The 20,433-nt window shown below is 46.6% G+C and overlaps 1 protein-coding gene across 10 annotated transcripts in view; it reads right to left on the reverse strand.

Moving 5' to 3' along the window:
• LOC127007057 (dihydropyrimidinase-like) overlaps positions 1-20,433 on the reverse strand; it is a 72,634-nt gene that overhangs the window by 43,058 nt on the left and 9,143 nt on the right. For 8 of the 10 annotated variants that reach the window (XM_050877598.1, XM_050877615.1, XM_050877586.1 and 5 more), the window contains 2 exons: positions 17,321-17,410; positions 16,630-16,749 (listed from right to left, as the gene is read on the reverse strand). In XM_050877598.1, coding sequence (XP_050733555.1) covers positions 16,630-16,749; positions 17,321-17,410 — 210 coding nt within the window. Of the gene's footprint in view, positions 1-12,191; positions 12,395-16,629; positions 16,750-17,320; positions 17,411-20,241; positions 20,394-20,433 lie in introns of those variants that run through there. The other 2 variants (XM_050877642.1, XM_050877672.1) reach the window with 2 other exon arrangements.

The following is a 20,433-nucleotide window of genomic DNA, read 5'->3' on the forward strand; positions in this document are numbered from 1 at the left end:
TCGGGTTGCACAGTTCTTTTTCTTTGCTGCTACACTGCTTTCCACACATGCACCCACCCACCCACCCGCCCACACCCACACCCACCCACCCACCCACACACACACACACAGAAGTCACGCTCGTAAAGATGCAAATGCTCCGGGATTAGCTGTCACATGTGCGTTTACGATACAATAGCCTGAGGACTGGAGCTGGAAGTTTTCTTTAACTTCCCCCCCCCCCTCCCCCCCCCCCACACACACACACAAACAGTGGAAAGGGTCTCAAAGCCTCGAAATGGACCCCGCGTCTGTCCGACCTCCAAGGCGTCGAGGCTGACACGCGCGGCTTAAGAAGCGCCTGTGTGAAATGTGCATTGGGTGTACGAGATGAGGAGGTCGGTGTTAAGGTGGTGTGTGTGCGTGTGCGTGTGTGTGTGTGTGTGTGTGTGTGTGTGTGTGTGTGTGTGTGTGTGTGCAACGTGACCCCTTCCACAACAGTTTCTTTTCTCGACTCAGCAGACATGTGGTTGCATATTTTTATCATCATCATTAATATTATTACTACCACTACTACTACTACTACTACTACTACTACTACTACTACAACCACTGAAGCCATTAGCAGAGCCCTATAACAAACATCCCCAAAGCTGCAGCGCCTCGCCCCACGCCGCGGGCCGCCACCAGGAGAACAAGAGATCACAGTAATGCTTTTAAAGGTGACCGCCGCACCTCCCCTCACCTGTGTGCACGCCGCCGCTCGCCTGCCACGGTACGGCCAGACCAGGAGGCAAAAATAGAAAAGATAAGTTTTTTCGCAATCAGATAAGAAAGTGGCAATACTTGGAAACGGTACAAGAATCAGAATGAGAGGATATAAAAACAAAAAAAAATAGTATCGCATCCTCTTTCCGATCAGGTATTTCAGAGAAGCGCAAGATCTTTCGTTAGCTGAGTATCTGAATCAACTTGCGCATTAATATAAACTTTAAAATCTTTCTAGAGGGGGATATGAAGACACCTTTCCATCCGAAATTGACCGTTTAGTTACTTTTATTGGAGCAGTACTTAGCTCGCTTCTTTTTTGTTTCTTGCCTTTGAGCTGCTTCCTTTGCTGTAAAAAAAATATATAAAAAAAATACATATATATAAACGCAGCGGTCATATATATTCCACAGACGATGACGCTGTCCTCTGAGCCGGTAGAGTACATAAAGGCGTATAGTACAGTTGTGCGAGGAAAGTTAGTTTGAAGCTTTGATAAGAATGGCTTGGCTTGCATGTGCCTGAATACAAGCTCCAAAATCCAGCGGTGCATTTTCCGGTCTAAACATTTTGAGACCGGCGACGATAAATATTGGAACGGGAGAGTTGTGTTCGAGTGATGCATATATTATCTCATCGTAAGTTTTCGTCCACTCTATACACGCAAGTAGTTACCTAAGTTTTAGTGTATGTACTGTAGGTATGTGTGTATGTATGCATGTATGTATATATGTATGTATATATGTATTATGATCATGGTATACGCAGACCTGTCCAATAATCCGTTCAAGACTCAGGAGGGAGTATTGTGATGCATGACCTGGGACGACGGGGCTTATTCGAGCTGTTTAATCAGTTTCAACGTTGATGATAATGCAGTTTGAATGGAGCGCTAACACTCAGTTCACTCAAGCCTCATCAACCTGCTGACGAAGGGCACGTAACAGCACTCGCTACACACGGTTAATGATGCACGCGGAGCCTCCTACTTATTCATTCCGAGGCTTTGGGTATACTTAAATTCAGAGATTCTTGATATAAAATAAATTATGCATGGTTGATTTCAGTTTTCGTTGCAGCCATTTGGTTATATATTATTTCTACAATAACCATCCTGAAAAATAAGTCTTGCCCTCGAATCTGTATACACGCGAAGTATTTATTGTACTCCTATTTTTTTCCTTCGAATCTGTCTCCTTTACTCCTCTCATCTCACCACGTTGCAAAAATCGATGTGGCTGGCGGGGGCGGTGACTGGTTCAGGAAGGCGTGGCGTCTGTCTAGCCGGAGGGGGGTTGGGTGTAGGGATGTGCTGCCGGGGCTGGGTTGGATACGGGGGGGGTGAGGGAACAGGGCGTGCGACGGTGGTTAGGTATAGGAGGAGGCTGGACAGTGATGAGTCATTCAGGCCTGGTTGATGCGGCTCTTCCTTGTGAAGGTTCCCCGTGGGGCGCTTGTAAAGACAGGATGTCTGCTTATTAGCATCTTTATGAGCCTTAAAAGAAATGGGAAAGCTCTCGTTTCCGATGTTTTCTTGGCAACGTGTAAGTATTTTATTTCATTCGGAAAATTGGCATCTCTGTTGCAGAGCAAGACAGGACGAACACACTACCAAAAATAAAATAAAATAAACGAGAAAAAGTTTTCCCTTTGAAATAAAAAGAGGGAGCCTGTCTTTACAAATGTTGTTCTCTAAACTTTGTCCACTTTTTATTAGAAACATTTTTTTTTTCATGAAGAGCAAGACAGAGCACAAGTACATTGCAAAAGATAAAATAAAATCCCTCTGGAATTTTCACGCGGGGAATGAACGAAGCTTAATGAGCTGCTTTCGTGGGCTGATGAACGATATCGCGCCTTCTTGCCGGTCTTCATAATTCACGGCAGCTTCTGTAATGGTTACCATCCACGAAAACTGTGAACACTTACCCGGTGCTCTTTTTTAACTAGCTCGAAATCATGGGGCTGCTGGCATCCCGAGAAGTCCCTGGTTCCTTTGTTAATAAAATTTACTTGCAATTTTTGTTTCGAAAGTCACAAATTTCTTACAAAACAAAAATGTACAATATGAAAGGGTGGAAAGGCACACAATATATGATAAATTAATTCTGACAAAATAAAACGGCTAAATGACTTTTTTCCTCTACTGAATTTGGCAGGGAGTATTGTGACAACTGAATAAATATACTCGCGTACCTCCCTTATACGAGTTTTAATTAAAGTTGATATTAAAAAAAAAAAGAAGTTTAAACGGTTAAAGGTATGTACTGTTTGGCTGTGTCCGTGCACCTCGCCGGCAGGGTCAAGCTGGTCACGAGCACGGGGGGAGCCGAGGCAAACCAGAGCGGCCTTCCCCGCGGCAAGAACACCGAAGTCTGTACACTGAACAGACAGACGGCTATATTTTTAAACATCACGGCGCCCAAGCACACACGTTTCACAAGTCTTTCGTTGCTTTTCTGGGTATTCTATGGGTATTTTTATGACCCTCGTGGCAATTTGACAAAGCTTCTGTGCCATAAACCTAAAAACACTCATGGGAAACCGATTAGTCTCCTCCTCGGCCCGGCCCTTGGAAGTATAGTCGATGTGAGAGGCAGATGCATTTGATAATACAGACAGACACACAGCTCCGTTCAACGTTGGTCCAGGACAACTATCTCCTTACAGTCGTTGGGTGTTTGCAGACAAAAGTTTTGGGTGTAACTTTGTGTATATAGTCTATAAAAAGGGCGTCTTTACACCGCTCCGCTGCCTGCTTCTGAACCGGCTACGTGCACTCACTGCCACGCCTTGTGAACTAACCCAAATTGGAGTCGTCCGTTATGTAAAGTATTTTGTTTAAAACCTCTATGATGCAGTCTTTTCATTTAATAGCCTTTCCTTTTTGTCTTTAATTCATCCTTCATTTCTTTCTTTCTTTCATTCTTTTCCTTTCTTTCTTTTTTTCATTTTCTTTGGTTCGTTCTTTTTTTTTTCTTCCCTTCACTCGTTTTTTTCTTGATCTTATTTTGTCATTCGTTCTGTATATCTGTCTCTTTCAATATTATTTGTTTCTTCGTTCTCCTCCCAGCCCTTTTTTGCATATGTGAGAGGGAGACATTCTAATTTCGTGGACAACATTTACATACCAGCGGCATCACACACACACACACACACACACACACACACACACACACTGCCTCACCAGCGTCATTATAAAAAAGGTCCGTAAACATAATTAAATTTGCAGTGAATAGCATGATCCAGAATATTATGCGGTGTGTGTGTGTGTGTGTGTGTGTGTGTGTGTGTGTGTGTGTGTGTTGATTTATCGTTGGTCATTAGTGTAATTATGCTTGTATATAACTGTGAGAACACGAATATTTGGTGGCGGTGTATGAGGAAACAAAAGAGGATCGTATCTCAATGCTGACGTCCAGGGAGTGGTTTCGCTCAGGCAGCAGGGAAGGGAGGGCGATAGGTGAAGCCATTGTAATTAATCTGCTTTCACGTTCATGGCACATCACTCACGCACTCTCACGCCCACTCCCTGGCCAAGACCCCCAACCCTCTACCCCCGGTGTCACGGTCTCCTCTGCTACCCCACGTGACTCTGAAGAATGCGGGTTGGCGCGTGGACAGACATCACTGGTAATGGGAGAGTCAGATACTTGGTTTTGAAGATTGTATGATGGAAAGGAGGAAGAGGAGGAGGAGGAGGAGGAAAAAAGATAAGGAAAAAAGAGGAAGGAAAAAAAGAGGAAAAATGAGTAGGAAAAAAGAAGGAAAAGAGGTAGAGGAGGAAAAAGAAGAAGAAGAAGAAGAAATAAAAGAAGAAGAAGAAGAAGCTCATCGCAAAAACCCTGATCAGATTATGTCTTTAACAAAGCAACGCCAGCTAAGCCTATCGTCGGTGATCAGTACCAGGGACAGTGAGTGAATGCATGTACCTGCCGATACTGTATTTTGTCACAGATACAGCCATGACTATCTCACGGGAACTCGTTAATACACATGCACTCTACACTTGCAAACTCATCCACATCTATGTTCGCACGCATCTCCCCTATCAAACAAATATCGCACACGGAACTACAGGTACAGTTTGCTCACACTACAATCATAAAAGCTGCCCACTCATGATATGCATCGCCGCAGGAATTCATGGACCTCCAATCTCGCCGTTTCTATTGTTGTCGTGATGGCCTGCAGGCACACCACGCCTCATCGCAGCGTGCTGGCGTCCAGGAAGCAGCAGCACTCGTGTACGTGACCGCCACTCAGGCCGCCGCGGTATGGAAACCACTGCGTAACAAGGGCACCTTCGCGTGTAGCCAGTGCAAAGTTCTCGTTCCATGCGAAATGCGGCAGAGGAAGGAAGGTTCGGTCGGTGACACGTAGAAAAAATAATGGTAATGTCCCTCAGCCCGTTCAGTGGAGGAAACTGGGAGCAATTTTGAGTGTAATGTTGGGCGATTTAGTGTTGTGCAGCTTCTCGTGACGCCGCTCCCCGCCGTCTGTTGTCCCTCCGCTGCACGCCCGCCGGGACTCACTTCCGGCACGGGGAAAGTGAAGGAGTGGACTTGATAGATGACCAAGTCGCCCGACAGCCATTCAGCAACACACAAAAATATTTGTTCAGAAAGAAAACTGATGTGTGTATCAAGTCGACGCTACAGTGCTTCGTGCAATGTTTTTCATCGTGTCCATGTTTTGTCTGATCGAAGACCGCTCATCAGAACTACCTGGCATTGTAAAGCGTTCCTCCTCCTCAGTGTCGTATTCTTCAACTGGCTTTGGATAGTAATTGGATTTTGTAGTGTCATTTCTTGTGAGAATGTGCATTGAGGTTTTATGAACTTGTGATTTCAACACTTTAGTTTTTTTTTCTGCTTAATACCCTCGACTTTTTTTGTGTGGGTGTACCTCACGGACTTAGGAAGATGAGACAAGATCTAATTTACACCAGCCAGACACATGCTGGTCGCCATGGCAACGGGCATGACGCGTTTCTTGCTGCTGCATGGACGACGCAGGCGTGGTGCAGAGGACAGACCTGAACCTGCAGACACGAAAGCTTTTAAACTCAAAAGCTGCCCTAAACTCCTTAAGCTTAGAACAACGATACACACAGAGTACTGTAATAGCGCCCTCATATTCCTCAGCAGGCGTCAGCAGCTAAAAATATTACAGCATCAGTAACAGTGAAAGGCGTGATGGAGGACTGAGATAAATCGTCTCCGTGATGAAGGAAAGTGCTGACCTGACGGCGTCGCTGCAGCATCTTTACCTGACTGAATATTTTTTGTATCCAGGTACAGGAAGGTTTTGGGTGAAGGACGACGGAGCAGAAGAAGAATTCCTCATCCCCAAAAGTAAAGCACGACTACATACAGCCAGACTACCTGTACAAGGGAAAGGCTTGCCAAAGGACTGGCGGATGTGGCTGATTTACCCACACGTGCACACAACTTGGAACGGAAAAGGACAAACATACACTACCCCGATGCACACCTGCTACTACATGACAGAAGGATACGGGAAGACTATCTCCGAATGTATATCTAAATAAGGGATAACAACAGAGCGTCTAAGATTTTAGGGAAGGATAGAACGAACCCTGCAAACCATGACATCGCCGGAGCCCCGACCCTGCAGGATGTCGGTGGCGGAGTTCAGTGCGGTGCTCACCACACTACAGGCAGCCTCGTGCGCCTGAGGGACAGCGTGAAAGAAAACAGCAGATATGAAAGGTGAGAGTGGAAACAGCCTGAGATACATGCAGGGTTGATCCACCGTGACAAGATCATTAGAGGGGCAGAAGTCCTTGGTGGGGTATGAGGGAAGGGGGATCAGTTCGCACATCTTAAAAGTTTTTGGTGAGTAACATTAAACTTTTCCATCAAATTACGTTTTTTTCATATTCTTACAAAATATTCCTCCCGCCAGTGGCCGCCATGCTGCACCGGAACCACCGCGACATATTTAAACTTCAAATGATTAAAAAAAAAAAAAAGAAATTAAAAGGATTCATGCCACTGGACTTTGGCGACATACATTTTCTAATACCTCAGAGCAAAAATCTCGTACCGAAAAGTAACACACACAAAAAAAAAAAAAATCATTGAACTCCTTCAAGTTAAACAACGAACATTCTCTAGCAGCAGCAGCAGTACAGTTGAAAACCACAAGAAAATCCCTCAAAATCACTGAAGCGACACAACGTTACTCCTTACATTTTATTATATTCGCCCACTTGCTTTCATGAGTGATCTTGGAAACAATTCTGAGATCGCTGTGCTATTGGGAGCGCGTAACTACAAATGGATATGACACAACTGTCTGCAGACTAAACATTTCTGCAAGTAGTAAGAAATGCGCAGTAGCGGATCAATGATGGCTACAAAAGAAGTAAACTACAAGATGGTATGATTCTCTGGGACCAAAACAAAAACAATTCCAAAGACTTGTTTTGAACCGTATGCAAACGTCGTTATTTGTCATTACAAATACACATACACACACAAACATGAGGGCTGTGATGCATATCAGATCCTCCTCGTGCTTGATAGCCTTCATAGCCTTCAGCAAGTAAACAAGGCGGGCCACCAACGCTTCCACTCACGCCTGCATACTGCGGGCTGAGGGTGTCACGCCAAGGCCTCGTCAGGGTCGGCGGGGGCGGGTCGCGTCGGGTCATCATATCCACGCAGTGACGCGCCCGACTCGTCAACAGACCGGCCCCAGAGGTGTCTGCCGCAGCAGCCGTCTTGTTGGCAACACACCCTCTGACACAATCCCCTTGACAGTATCTGCAGGGCTCTTTCATAGCCCATCCGGTGATAGTGCTGGTAAATATCAACAGTATCCATGCAGCCTCGCTCTTGAATAACCTCATGCTTGCTTTTCCTTAAACTGCATGTACAAAATTCAAGAAAATCTACCAATAGCTGAGGAGAGAATTCCTGATGCAAAATAATAAGCCCACGTGATATCCGTTAACTCTGCCTAACATGTCTTGGCATTTATTTTCCTGTGTCCTTGACAAAAAGTATAAGGTCCTGCAGTGGTTTTGTCATTAGTATTAGTCAGACGGGTAGAAAAATAGCTGACTCAGCAGCCCACTTCATCTTAGTGCTTGCAGATGCTCGCTCCTGCGCAGAGACGAGCTGGTCAAGGAGAGTACTCTGCCCGCCGCTAAGAAACTGACTTCACAGCAAACAGTCCACAAATCACAAGACCACTTATCCGACTCCTCCTTAACGCCCTCTGACTGGGAATTAAGGTTACTGGAGTAAACACACGGAATGAGCAGTCTACCGAGTCACTCAACTCACTCCGGCACTAGTCTATAATGATCATAATTATCTAAATTAAAATCTTCGTGGCTCCGCTTAAGCAAGTTCTCGTATGATAGATACTTCCATGATAACAACAACAAAAAAATTAAATAACTAAATTGAGGATAAATATATATGCACAATGCCACCTGAACCTACAACACACAAGGGACCAGTTCGACAGTCCAACAGAGTCATTGTAAGCGCCCAAACCAAGCTATAATCTCCACAATGATTCGTTTTTTCTTCTCATTACCAGATACTAAAGAGACTTCCCGTGTGGTCTGCTAAAATTTATTCCTATTTATACCAATCGCAAACACAATACAAGGAATTTCGTAGTATTTTGTGTTTGGTTGGGGAGCTTACGAACTTGCTGTACTGGACTGTGAAACTGGCCCATGGACATCAGAGAGAGGACAACCAGCGCCACCACCAGCGCCATCACCGTGACCCAGCACCGCCGCCGAAGTGTGACCTCAACTCGATACTGTCTGTGGGATCAAAGGTCGCGTGTCGAGGGGCAATAAAGCCTCCTCATTTTTTTTTCCCACTCTCCTCTCCCTCCTGCCGCAGCACGCCACCACCAGCCCCGCCACCCGCACGACACCACAGCTGAGCCCGTCCCCGCCCCGCCCCCCGAGTCTCCCCAAACCCGAACTCACTCGTGGCATTATGAGCAGGTGACAGAGAGAGAGAGGGATCACCTGTGTGTGTGTGTGTGTGTGTGTGTGTGTGTGTGTGTGTGTGTGTGTGTGTGTGTGTGTTTAAGGGAATATTATGGTGCAGGGAAGAGGGGAACATCACAAGGAAGGAACAGCTTTATGGGGAGAGGATGTGTGCGTAGGGAGAGGAAGAAGGGAGTGAAGTAAAGCTGAGGGATCCATTATACGGCAGAAAGGGAGGAAGGAAGGAGGAAGGGGTGGACCGGCCTGTATGTTGTGGGACTGTAAAAAGAAAAAAAATATATATATATATATATATATATATATATATATATATATATATATATATATATATATATATATATATATAAAAAGTGCTGTGTGTGTGTGTGTGTGTGTGTGTGTGTGTGTGTGTGTGTGTGTGTGTGTGTGTGTGTGTGTGTGTGTGCATTAATTCATCATCATATGCGCCATTGTGTCGCTACGAGGCATCATGTTTTTGTTTTTTTAATGAGTAAATATAAACACGTAGAGCAACGTTATCAACTTGCTAGCGCACCAAGAACTGCGTGAAAAAAGACTGTAAGGGTCATTTGCCTCACTTGCTCAAGCGACCTAATTAACAAAAATCATTCCTGGAGTATATTAACCATGGAGTATCAAGCAAACAAACTCTCTCTTTCTCTCTTGAGGTATAAATCTCCTGGGAACGACGGAGACTTTACCGATGGACTGTGAACGAGCAAGACACACCGACGAGTGGGTGGCGGAGTGTTATAACTCAGCGGGTTGTGTTTGGTCAAGGGAGAGACTGAGGCGAAGTGACAGGGTCGAGTGTGCGAGCCACCAGTCACTATTCTTGTGTCATATACTGGAGGTTCCCGGCAGTGATGTTTGTTGGACACACACACACACACACACACACACACACACACACACACACACATAATTTCAGTATCTGTTCGTATATTACTGATCCTTACTTGGCAGTCTTTATCTTTAGTTCTCTTTTTCACATTAGCCCAGGATGCCTTATTTTTTTTTTTTTTTTTTCGTGCAGCAGGGATCGCTTCCTCCATTACAGCCATGTTGCTAATGGACGGAGGCAAAATCAACACCCGAGGCAGGGTTCTCACATAGCGGAGAACGAGGGCCATAAAACCTATAGCCCCATATAAAAAATGGTACCGTGTAAATAGACAACCTCTCGGCGGGGGAAACAGACGGTGAGCCGAAAGTCAACACGTACATTAAGAGATGAGGCTCGGGCTGACCACTGGTTGCACACACGTTGGCAACTTTTCCGCACTCCCGTTAGAGGATACCATTCATGAGTCTGTTGGCCATTCGCTGCCGGGCAGAATGTGATGTGTACGGAGCTATAGTCTTCCAAATATGTCGAGGCCGGTCTGGCGTAGGCTCCCGCGGGTCCTTTCCTCCCCTCTGCTCTGTCACACAGTCCCAACACCTATCTCTTCCTCTCATATGTAAGATATTGGTAACATATGACAGGAAAAAATAGGTGTTGGGACTGTGTGGCAGAGCAGAGGGGAGAAATGGACCCGCGGGAGCCAACGCCCAAACGGACTCGACAATTTGGTTTCACTATAGTGTGTCTGGGGGACGTCAGTAAAATGGAGCATCACCAATACCAAACCTATTGTGAATATTCATCTTCACAATCCGGTATCAACAAACGACAGAAGGCTAAAAAAATATTGTGGTGCTTTCATATTCCCGCTTTCAAATACAAATACGTAAACACAACACGATCAGTAAATACAGTGACGTATTCTCTCTACAACAAAAGCCTGTGTGTTGATAGACTTCCTCGAATATTGGGGCGGCCGTGGTCCATCAAGCCAATTGCTCCTAATAACAGGTTGCTACCGGACGAACACAAACTCTTTTCCTTTACGTGGATGCGCTGTGGTGGTCACCCTTGACAGCCAATCACCATTACTCTCATCACCCTAACCTTGGTCAAGATATATGAAGGAAGAAAACAAACGCATGATAATAATTAAACAGCGAATCCCTCCTCGCCTCGGCAATACAAGTTAACTCCATATCTACTCAAGGTTAGCAAAACACGCCCACCCACCCCCACCCAGTCAGCCACCCAGCCAGCCAGCCCAACAAACCTCGTCTCCTTGGCGACATATCTGGTAACAAGCACAATGAAAACAACGCATGATGAGAACGAGGCAGTGAACAAGTGCAATTAATTACTTCGTCACACAAGACCACACACACGCACAAAAAAAAAGCCACATCACTTTAGACCGAGCCCGAGTAAAACTTGCATATTGACCGCCAAATTAAAGTCCTTTCGTATACGTAAATTCAGCCAACTTATCTCCATCGTGTAATGGATCATCTTGCCCAGTAAGAAGAAAAGAGGCAATAGCAACAACAAACAAGAACAACAACATCTCCTCCTCCTCCTCCTCCTACTACTACTACTACTACTACTACTACTACTACTACCACATTGAGAACTACAACCATTATGATGACGAACCACTCGGGCGTTGCTAAGCAGACGAGAGAGAGAGAGAGAGAGAGAGAGAGAGAGAGAGAGAGAGAGAGAGAGAGAGAGAGAGAGAGAGAGGCAGGCCTAAACATCCTGTGCGTGTCCATCATCCACATCATTCATTACATCCTCCTCGGCGCTCCCATTACCATAGACGATACTCTAGCAGTCTATAGTAATCAGGAAAATGTATGCTGTCTCCTGTACACCGTGAACTTTAGTAGTGTGTAGGAAGGGCAAGGGTGAGCCGGGCACCGGTTGGGTTTCGCTCCGCACTTGTTTAGATGACTATCACTTTCCACATAAAAAGTTGCACAGCCGGGCGAGGCGACGTGACAACCGCGACGCCGAGGACTGCTGTGTAGGGTCTTTAAATGGTCCCCTTTTTACTACTTTTTTTTTTTAAATATTAAGTTGCACGGGAATGTTCTGTTGCAGGCTTGCTGTTTAAGGCCCCGCAATGCTCGTGAAACCTCGAAATAATTTAATCATTTGCGAAAGTGTTACTGTTCATAATCATTTTACAAACAGTTACTCGTATCACCACAAAGACCACAGCACGGTAGACAACAATCCTTTTTCTCTTGGTTATGCTGAAGTAGACTTCCTGACACTTAATTTTCACAACCAGACCACTACCGACTGGCTGGTGGATGGCTGAGGGGTTTATAAAGGTGGCCCAGAAAAATTGTCAGACGTAGAAAACCATATCACAGCGAATTTTTTAACTTTTACTAAACTTAAGTCTATTACATGTCTAGTAATGGACGAGACATTTTTTAGAAGTGTCTTGTTGGGTAAGACAAGGAAGGCAAGTGAATAGGTGACAACAGCCTATTTTCCTTCAATCGGTGTGACCGGAGTGAAGAGATGTGTCGGAGGGACTGTCTCTACGCCAGAGTCTGCGTATGTTGTACTTACCATGGTGGCGGCGGCGGCGGGCAGAGCGGTGGGTTGTGGCTGTGCCTCGGGAAGGACTGGTGGTGACTGGCCTTCCAGCCCTTTAACGACCCCCCCCACCCCCGCCTGCCCCTCCCGGTAACCTGTGCGCGCCGGTGCCACACAGCCTCCCCGCGACACCCCGCCGAGCTGCGGTGCACGCCCTCTCCTCACCCCTGTGGCCAGCGTTAGGTATTGTCCAGGCTGTGCTACGGACCGCATGCTCGATATTTCATGAGTAAACTCGGCCATGTTTGATTGATGACATCAGTTAAGGGTCATGGTAGAATGTGGTCATTTATTTTACGTAACACAACACACACATTCTGAACGAGTATGTGGCACCACCGCTACCCAGCTCCATCCCTCCTGTCAGTAGTAGAGTTGGCAACTCTTATCTGGACTAATTCACTTCCACCCCAGCCGTCGCCCTCTCAGCACCCTAATCTCCACACCCTGTCGGGATCATCTTATCTGCCGCTACACACAAGTGGATCAACGCCAGACAAGCATGATAACACTTGCCTTAATCAGTACGTGGACGCCGACATGACTTTCTTTTACCTCCTTGAAAATGTTACAGAGCAGCGTTCAAAAACTAAAAAAATAAAAAAATAAAAAATAACCTCAAAGTGCACAAGGAATATAAATAGTCAGCGATTATTTACTTTAATACGTGATATGCTTTAATCGTATTCACTCGATTCACTAATCTGCTCGTGCATAAATAAGAATAGAATATCGATAATCTCTTTCGCGTGTGCCTTGCCGTTATATGAACCCAGTGACAGCCACTGCTGCACACAGCCCTCCTCCTGCCCGCCTGTCCTCTTCCTCTCCCATGGGTCCCTCGATGTGGACAAGGCATGAAGGGCGGCGGATGGTAATAACAATGCTAACTACAGAGCCATGGGGCGTGACCAACACAATAAGGACAGTAAAAAACGTAGCATCGAACAAATAGGATTTGCGTCCCCTTCATTTCCTCATTCCTGATCAGTATTTGCTGTATTGTGTTTCAAATAAATGAGCATCCATTAAAGCCAGGGTTTATGCTGGTCTGTTTACATTCTTTACAAAGACCTTTGTTATGGCACGTCGCCTCACCCAACAGTCGGGTGTTGCGCTGCGTTTCTCACGCCAAACCATCCATCGGAGTACCCCATTGTATGAGGTTTTCTGTCTTATGACACCCCCGGCATCGCCAGAATCACATCCTACTACACTTGCACTATCCATGCTAACACATAACTATTTGGTCACTTTGCTATTATAGAACATGTTAATAATATACATAATATGATGACATAGTGCATATAACAATACTTGATAAGACTCAGAATATATTATGAGGCGAGATCAACCTTCAGAGCACGAGTAAAGCATTACTGACGAGTTACAAAACGAATCCATTGAAAAAAAAGTGTCTATAAACACCGCATGCGCCTTTCCGGGTCGATGTAAGGCCTTGCCGTTTGCCACGAGCGTGAGCGGGGTCACCTTTCCTCCATATCCACAGTAGGGAGCTGGCTGGGGTGGCACCCTGTGTCGCAGAAGTGACCTCTGGCACGGTGACCTTTGGAGTTATCAGTGGCTCAGTTGGTAAGCTGCTCCGCCCTTACTCTGAAGGCCCGAGTTCGATTCCTGGCACTCAGGGGTGTACATTTCGAGAAAAGTCCTACCATCAGAGTAGAAAGGTTATCAGTACCCTGAGGAAGGAGGGAGGACCTCGGGTCCCCAGTGATCCCTGGAGCACACCCGAGATCGATCTGTTCCTGTAGCGGAACGTTTCCTTTTCCTCATAGGCCTAGCTTGAAAATCACGGAGGCTTTCGACGATAGCAGACAGTATTTTATTTATTTATTTCCATGAAAGATGTTTTTTTTTTCATTTTTAAGTCTGAAGAGTGAAGGTGAAGAGCTTGGGGGTTGTTCGTTGACAGCAAAAGCGACAACACACAAGGCAACAATGCGGCGACAGCGGCTGTACGTAGAAACGACGACAGACGTGACAACGATGACAAGGTAGGCCAACAACGGCGACGGCCGGGTCACCGGAGGCAGCGGCGGCGGCGGCATGCCTGCACACCGCTGACCGGAAGTTTAGACAATAGCCACAACGGACACAAACCTCAGTATTTGCTAGCATCCTCTGACTCCTCCTCCGCACCTGCTTACCCTTCCTTCCTCCTTCCCCGCGTGTACACCACAAACGTGCAGTGGCCCTCCCTCAAAGCTTTATCTATATCGTTACTTTTGTGCGCGGTTTTGATACTGCTTCAACACTGGAATGAAGCATCATATTATCTTATTACATTACAACAACAATACATTTTCAACTTTCGCCGTAAAAGGAGAGGGGCTAAACTCTTCCATGCCAAGTCGCTATAAATACTATATACGGCGGTAGGCTTTATTCAGCACCTCGAACTATTATCTGAAACAAATGACGCATTCATTACAAAGAAACTCAAGTCTCTTCAAGTCTCCACAAGCCACTTCCACCCCAGGACGAAGAACTGGCTTGGTTTTAAATTAAGTCCATCTTTAACAAAATAAAACAAAGCCCGCTGAACCAACAACCGCATGCATGGCCGAGTTCCCTCTATTAACCGTCCATGTTATGTATACACTCCAGCCCCTCACGCTACCAGCAGACCTCGACCCTCTCTCTCTCTCTCTCATCTCTGAAGATAATACTCATCTCCTCTCTCTCTCTCTCTCTCTCTCTCTCTCTCTCTCTCTCTCTCTCTCTCTCTCTCTCTCTCTCTCTCTCTCTCTCTCTCTCTCTCTCTCTCTCTCTCTCTCTCTCTCTCTCTCTCTCTCTCTCTCTCTCTCTCTCTCTCTCTCTCTCTCTCTCTCTCTCTCTCTCTCTCTCTCTCTCTCTCTCTCTCTCTCTCTCTCTCTCTCTCTCTCTCTCTCTCTCTCTCTCTCTCTCTCTCTCTCTCTCTCTCTCTCTCTCTCTCTCTCTCTCTCTCTCTCGAGCGCAATGGTGAAGAGACGAAATTACTGTTTATGATGAGCCATTTGTCTTGTCGTAGCTCTCAAGCCTCACCTCGCCTCACAAATCATGGATCTTTCTCCGCTTGAAGGGTTTGTAAAAAATCTCGAAATGGTCTTTTAAGAGGGTGCTGAGACGCTCCTGCACAAAGGTCTCTCTACGCTCTGTTATTAGTGGATCTGAGGTGGTTCAAGACACAATTATTATCATCATCAAACGCTGATGTTATTGTACCAGCAAGCAGTATTAAGCTCTGGCCAAACATAACTTTAATACAAACGAGGTTTTACGCGGTCATGGGAAGTCTGAATTACTTGTGTTATTGTGCACAGTGGATTCCAATCACCATATTTTTCGCTCTTGTAAAGAAGGAAAAAATACGATAATGATAATACGCCGAGGAGGAAGATGATGAAGAGAGAGAGGGATAGCAGATGGGAGAGTAAAATAAATACTAGAAGGAAGAGGAGACGTTGTAAATAAGAGAAGGAAAACGAAAGGTATGATGGTCCCTCCTTCCGCTAACTGTTAGTGGAGTCAACAAGCCGTGTAACAACAGGCTGGGGCGTAGCAGCGGCAGCAACACGGCGGACACTTGAAGGACGCCCACACCCTTGCTCTGCTCTCGCGGCCACTACAGAACACTGACACTGACAAGGCGAGCCACTGACACCGACACTGACGAGGCAAGGTAACGGTGGCATACGACTACCACCAACTGTCCAGACTTAACGGAGTGGGGTGGAATCGTGATGCAAGTTGAAGGAAAAAATTGCAAAAAAAAAGTATCATGGGAAAAAGCTAAACGTCTGTCATCCTAGTCTCCACCATACACTCGATCACAAGACACACTTGCCTGCTTTATGTTAATATTGTCAAAAAATATAAAGTGAAAAAAAAAGTCTCGCCTTTAAAAAAAAAAAGACACCAATGGCCTTCCCTGTTCTCAGTTTCCTCCTGTGGAGGGCGGCAAACGACTCGAGGCGAGCCAATTACATAACAAGTGGTGATTCTCCTGCCGCGGGGGATTACCTTCACCTGCAGTTTTTTTTTTATGCCTACCTAACCTCCTAATACAATGTAATGTATGTATGTATGTATGTATGTATGTATTATATATATAAGATTCTATCTAGTTTGCCTTGATTAAAAATGAACGAACAAAAAGTCCAAACAAGTTATGCTTTCGTCAGGTCGTGACCTTCATGCAGCAGAGGTGGCCTCGCTCTGACCAGGCGAGGTTACGGCTACCGAGGAGAGCGGCGGGTGTAGAGGCCGGATATAAATATTGCCTTGGCGCGTGTGGGGCCGCGGCGAGGAACAGAACAAGGGGAACTGGGCAAGAGCATCCAGCACGGCCTCCAGAGAGAGCCAGCCAGAGGGAGGCACTAAGCCTGGGGGGGCGTCAGTAGGTACTCACCCCGTCTACCGAGTCCGGTGTGTGCGCGTCCCACGGCTCGGCCTTGCGTTGGCCCACACGCTGCGGCACCACCACCTCCTCCGTCACCACGCCCTCGTCGCTGCTGGCGTCCATCTCCCTCTGTTAGGCACACACACACAGATCTTCGTTAGTGACACACACACACACACACACACACACACACACACACACACACACACACACACACACACCACCCCGTGGAGCAACTGGTTAGAGCGCTGCGCTGCCAGGCTTCACGGTCTGACAGGGAGGAGGTTCGAGCCCGCTCAGGCCGGATTCTTTCCGTTGACTAGGAGTGGTTACTGTCCCCCCTTGAGCAAGGGGGATGGGGTGTGTGGTGTGTGAGGTCCTGGCAGTACCCAGAGATAAAGAGTACTTGCTCATGTTGGGAGGGTACCTGCTGGCGATTACGAGTCCAACACGTGATCAGGCCGTGGTGAATTACACACACACACACACACACACACACACACACATACAAACTAAAATTCATCTCATAGGCGAAAATATTTGACCCACAGACACTCTTAATTCAGTGTTCCACCCTTAAAAAAAAAAAAAAAGATATCGTCCAGACACATCGATAAGAATTAAACGAAAGACTGACTAAAAATGGGTTAAAAATCTGGCACGATAAAATCCCTTAATAATTACATGGGGCGGCACGCACCTGCTGGGGGTCACCGTTCACTGGGTCCAGGTGGTGAGGGGCGTCGGGTGATGTCACGATCTTGTCCTCCTCGACGTCCTTGCTCACGTCCTGGGAAGGGGCGAAGACATAGATATATAGAGATGGATGGATGAATGGGTAACACTTTTGTTCTACAGTGGACTAGTAATGGGTGAAGAAGGCGAAGACGATGAGATGGGTAAATACTCCCTCCCCCACCTGGTATCCCTAGACGTGTCAGGGGGGATAGATAGATAGATAGATAGATATTTACAGGAGGAAGGTGCACCCGTCAGATTGTAATTTTGAGACTGAAGAACATTAAAAGGGATTGGAATATGTGTATCGAACAGTAATGAAGAACGAAAAAAAGGATAATAATAATGTGGATTGTCAATAACAGATATAACAGATAAGCAGACAGATAGAGATCCACACACAGATAGATAGATGGATGGATGGCTAGATAGATATAGATCGACATACAGGTAGATAAATGAACAGACAGATAGTTAGCTGGTTAAATAGATGGATAGATGGATAGACAAACAAACATATATACAGATGGAGAGATAGACAGACGGAAATAGATAGATGAATATACATACAAAGATAGATAGATAGATACATAACTAAAAAAAGACAGATAGATAGACATAAAATGGAAAGAGATAGAGATAGGCACGTGTTATCTAATCATCACTTACAATAATTACACTCACAACCATTATACAACTTATACATTTATTTTCTTTACGTGAGCAGCTACAGCACGGCTCGACTCACTCCTTAACTATCGTAATACAAAGAGATAATGAGGTCAGCTCAACATCACCGCACCAACACCGCGGTTTATGATGTCCAAATTACTCTCACTAGAACAGCGCATCTTATCTGCCAGTTTGAAAGAATCTCCTTGTGGTCGCAGGAGATAACGTTCCTTCCCTTCCAACCGACAGTTTATTTTATCCTATCTCTCTCTCTCTCTCTCTCTCTCTCTCTCTCTCTCTCTCTCTCTCTCTCTCATTATAAAGGTTTAAACACGCCTCAGACAACATATACCTACACACACACACGAAGGTCAAAATACCGCGGCCGGAACCTTATGTAATATCTGCTATGGAAGGGACCACCGCACTGCTATCGACCAAGGGGAGTGACGGCCACTCAGGGAAGGAAGGGCCCGCTCGCCGCTCATGAGGGATTGCTGCCAACTCGAGACCATGCCGCGGCTAGAGGGGAGGGTCAGGGTCGCTATCTTATACACAGAGGCAACAGAAGTTTTCCATGATAGCCCTGCCATTTCTGAGAGGGTCGCGCTGCCACAAAGATAACCGCTACTACACTAAAAGAGCCAAATTGGTGTCCTCACAGGGTCTCACTAGGACGAGGAATGGTCAGACAGCTTCTTGGAGAGCCACACTGGTATTTAAAAGACACGCCACCTCTAAAAAAGCCACACCATTAGCAGAAGCCACACCACTACCGGGTGAGTTAAGATACCACTTTTAATTACTCACGTCAGCAGGGTTTAGTTACTACTACTACTACTACTACTACTACTACTACTACTACTGCTACTGCTACTACTACCAAAACCCCACAACGTCAGATAAATGCAATCAGAAACCTCACAATACCCAGGAAACTATCAGTGGCACTCCTTTGAGGTTTAGATCCTGCCCCTTATCATTCACATGACCCTTCTGTTCCTCCTCTACCACGCATTCGGCCCTCTCTTTTCCTCCCCCTCCGCCCCTGGCACTCGAGACCCTTCCTTCCTTTCCTCTGCTAGCACTCCTGGCAATTTCCTCCCCTACCTAACCTTTCTTCCCTACCTCTCAGCTCGTCCCCTTCCTCTCTCTCTTCCTTCCTTAATTCCTTTCTTCCCCTACCACTTACACGACCCTTCCCTTCCCTTCCCCTCCTCTCCTAGCACTCACGGCCCTTCCCTCCCTTCCCCTCTTCCTTCCCTACCTCTCACCTCATCCCCTTCCTGTCTCTCTTCCTTCCTTCCCTTCCCCTCTTCCTTCCCTAACTCTCACTTCGTCCCCTTCCTCTCACCCTCCCTTCCTTCCTTCCCTCCCAACCTCTACACCTCTACACCTCCCTCCCTAACTCACCACACACAAAGCCCGTTTCTTCGTCTCCCCTACATCTCACACCGGTTCTTTCTTTCCTCTCCCCTCACACTGCTCAGAGCCCCTTATCACCCCCCCCCCCCTTCTCCCGTGACTCACGAAGCCCCTTTTCCTCCCTACCTTCCCCGCCACTCACATATCAGCCCCCACTCCCCGCACTTCCTTTCCCCAACACTAGGTCGAATATCCAGTTTCCTTCCCCTACCGCTCTCACTAATGATGAATGCAATATGGGTAAGAAGTATATGAGCTAGGATGGTTAATTTTGATGACTTAATTGGCGATTCTCGTGAGTTTTTTTTCAGAGGAGTTGTTCGTAATCATGGGGCCATCAGAGACCATTTTCAGGGTGGCGAGTCATGGGTCTGTGAGCAGGATGTTTTCTCACCCTTGGCGGCACCACGGAACACAATGCCATGCACATGCACACTTCGAAATCCAGGGACCCACCGTAAATAAAGCTCTATGGTGCACCGCCTCTCAGCCCAACGCAGGATTCGTATTCCTACTCATGCATGCCAGCAAGACCCCGCTCCCCAACCGGCACCACAGCAGACAGTGCCACATAAACACACCGAAAGCCAGGGACATAGCTGCAAAAAGGACTACTGCCTGTATTAGAGCACCCACAGATCAACCCCACGCAGGACTCCTATTTCCTCTCATCCAGCCAAGGCTCCGCTCCTAGCTGACTCTCTGAAGGTATATTTTGCCGCGCCCTTTCGACCTTGCCTCCATTCTGGTGTCTAGACATTATATTAAATGCTCCATGAAGCTCACTTGTTGGTGGCGGTGGATTACGGGGGCGGGGCAGCGCTGTGGCAGTGTTCAGGTGAGCGTGATGTAACCTGCTTGACAACGTTCCGGCCTCGAGGGTGCCACTGCTACTGCTCTACACCTGTCTCTTCCACTCCGGAAGTACCGACATGGCAACCCAGAGCCACACACTTCATCCCTCGACCTATCCACATG

The sequence above is a fragment of the Eriocheir sinensis genome, chromosome 3 (genome assembly GCF_024679095.1).
Source record: "Eriocheir sinensis breed Jianghai 21 chromosome 3, ASM2467909v1, whole genome shotgun sequence".
In the NCBI taxonomy this organism is placed as follows: domain Eukaryota; kingdom Metazoa; phylum Arthropoda; class Malacostraca; order Decapoda; family Varunidae; genus Eriocheir; species Eriocheir sinensis.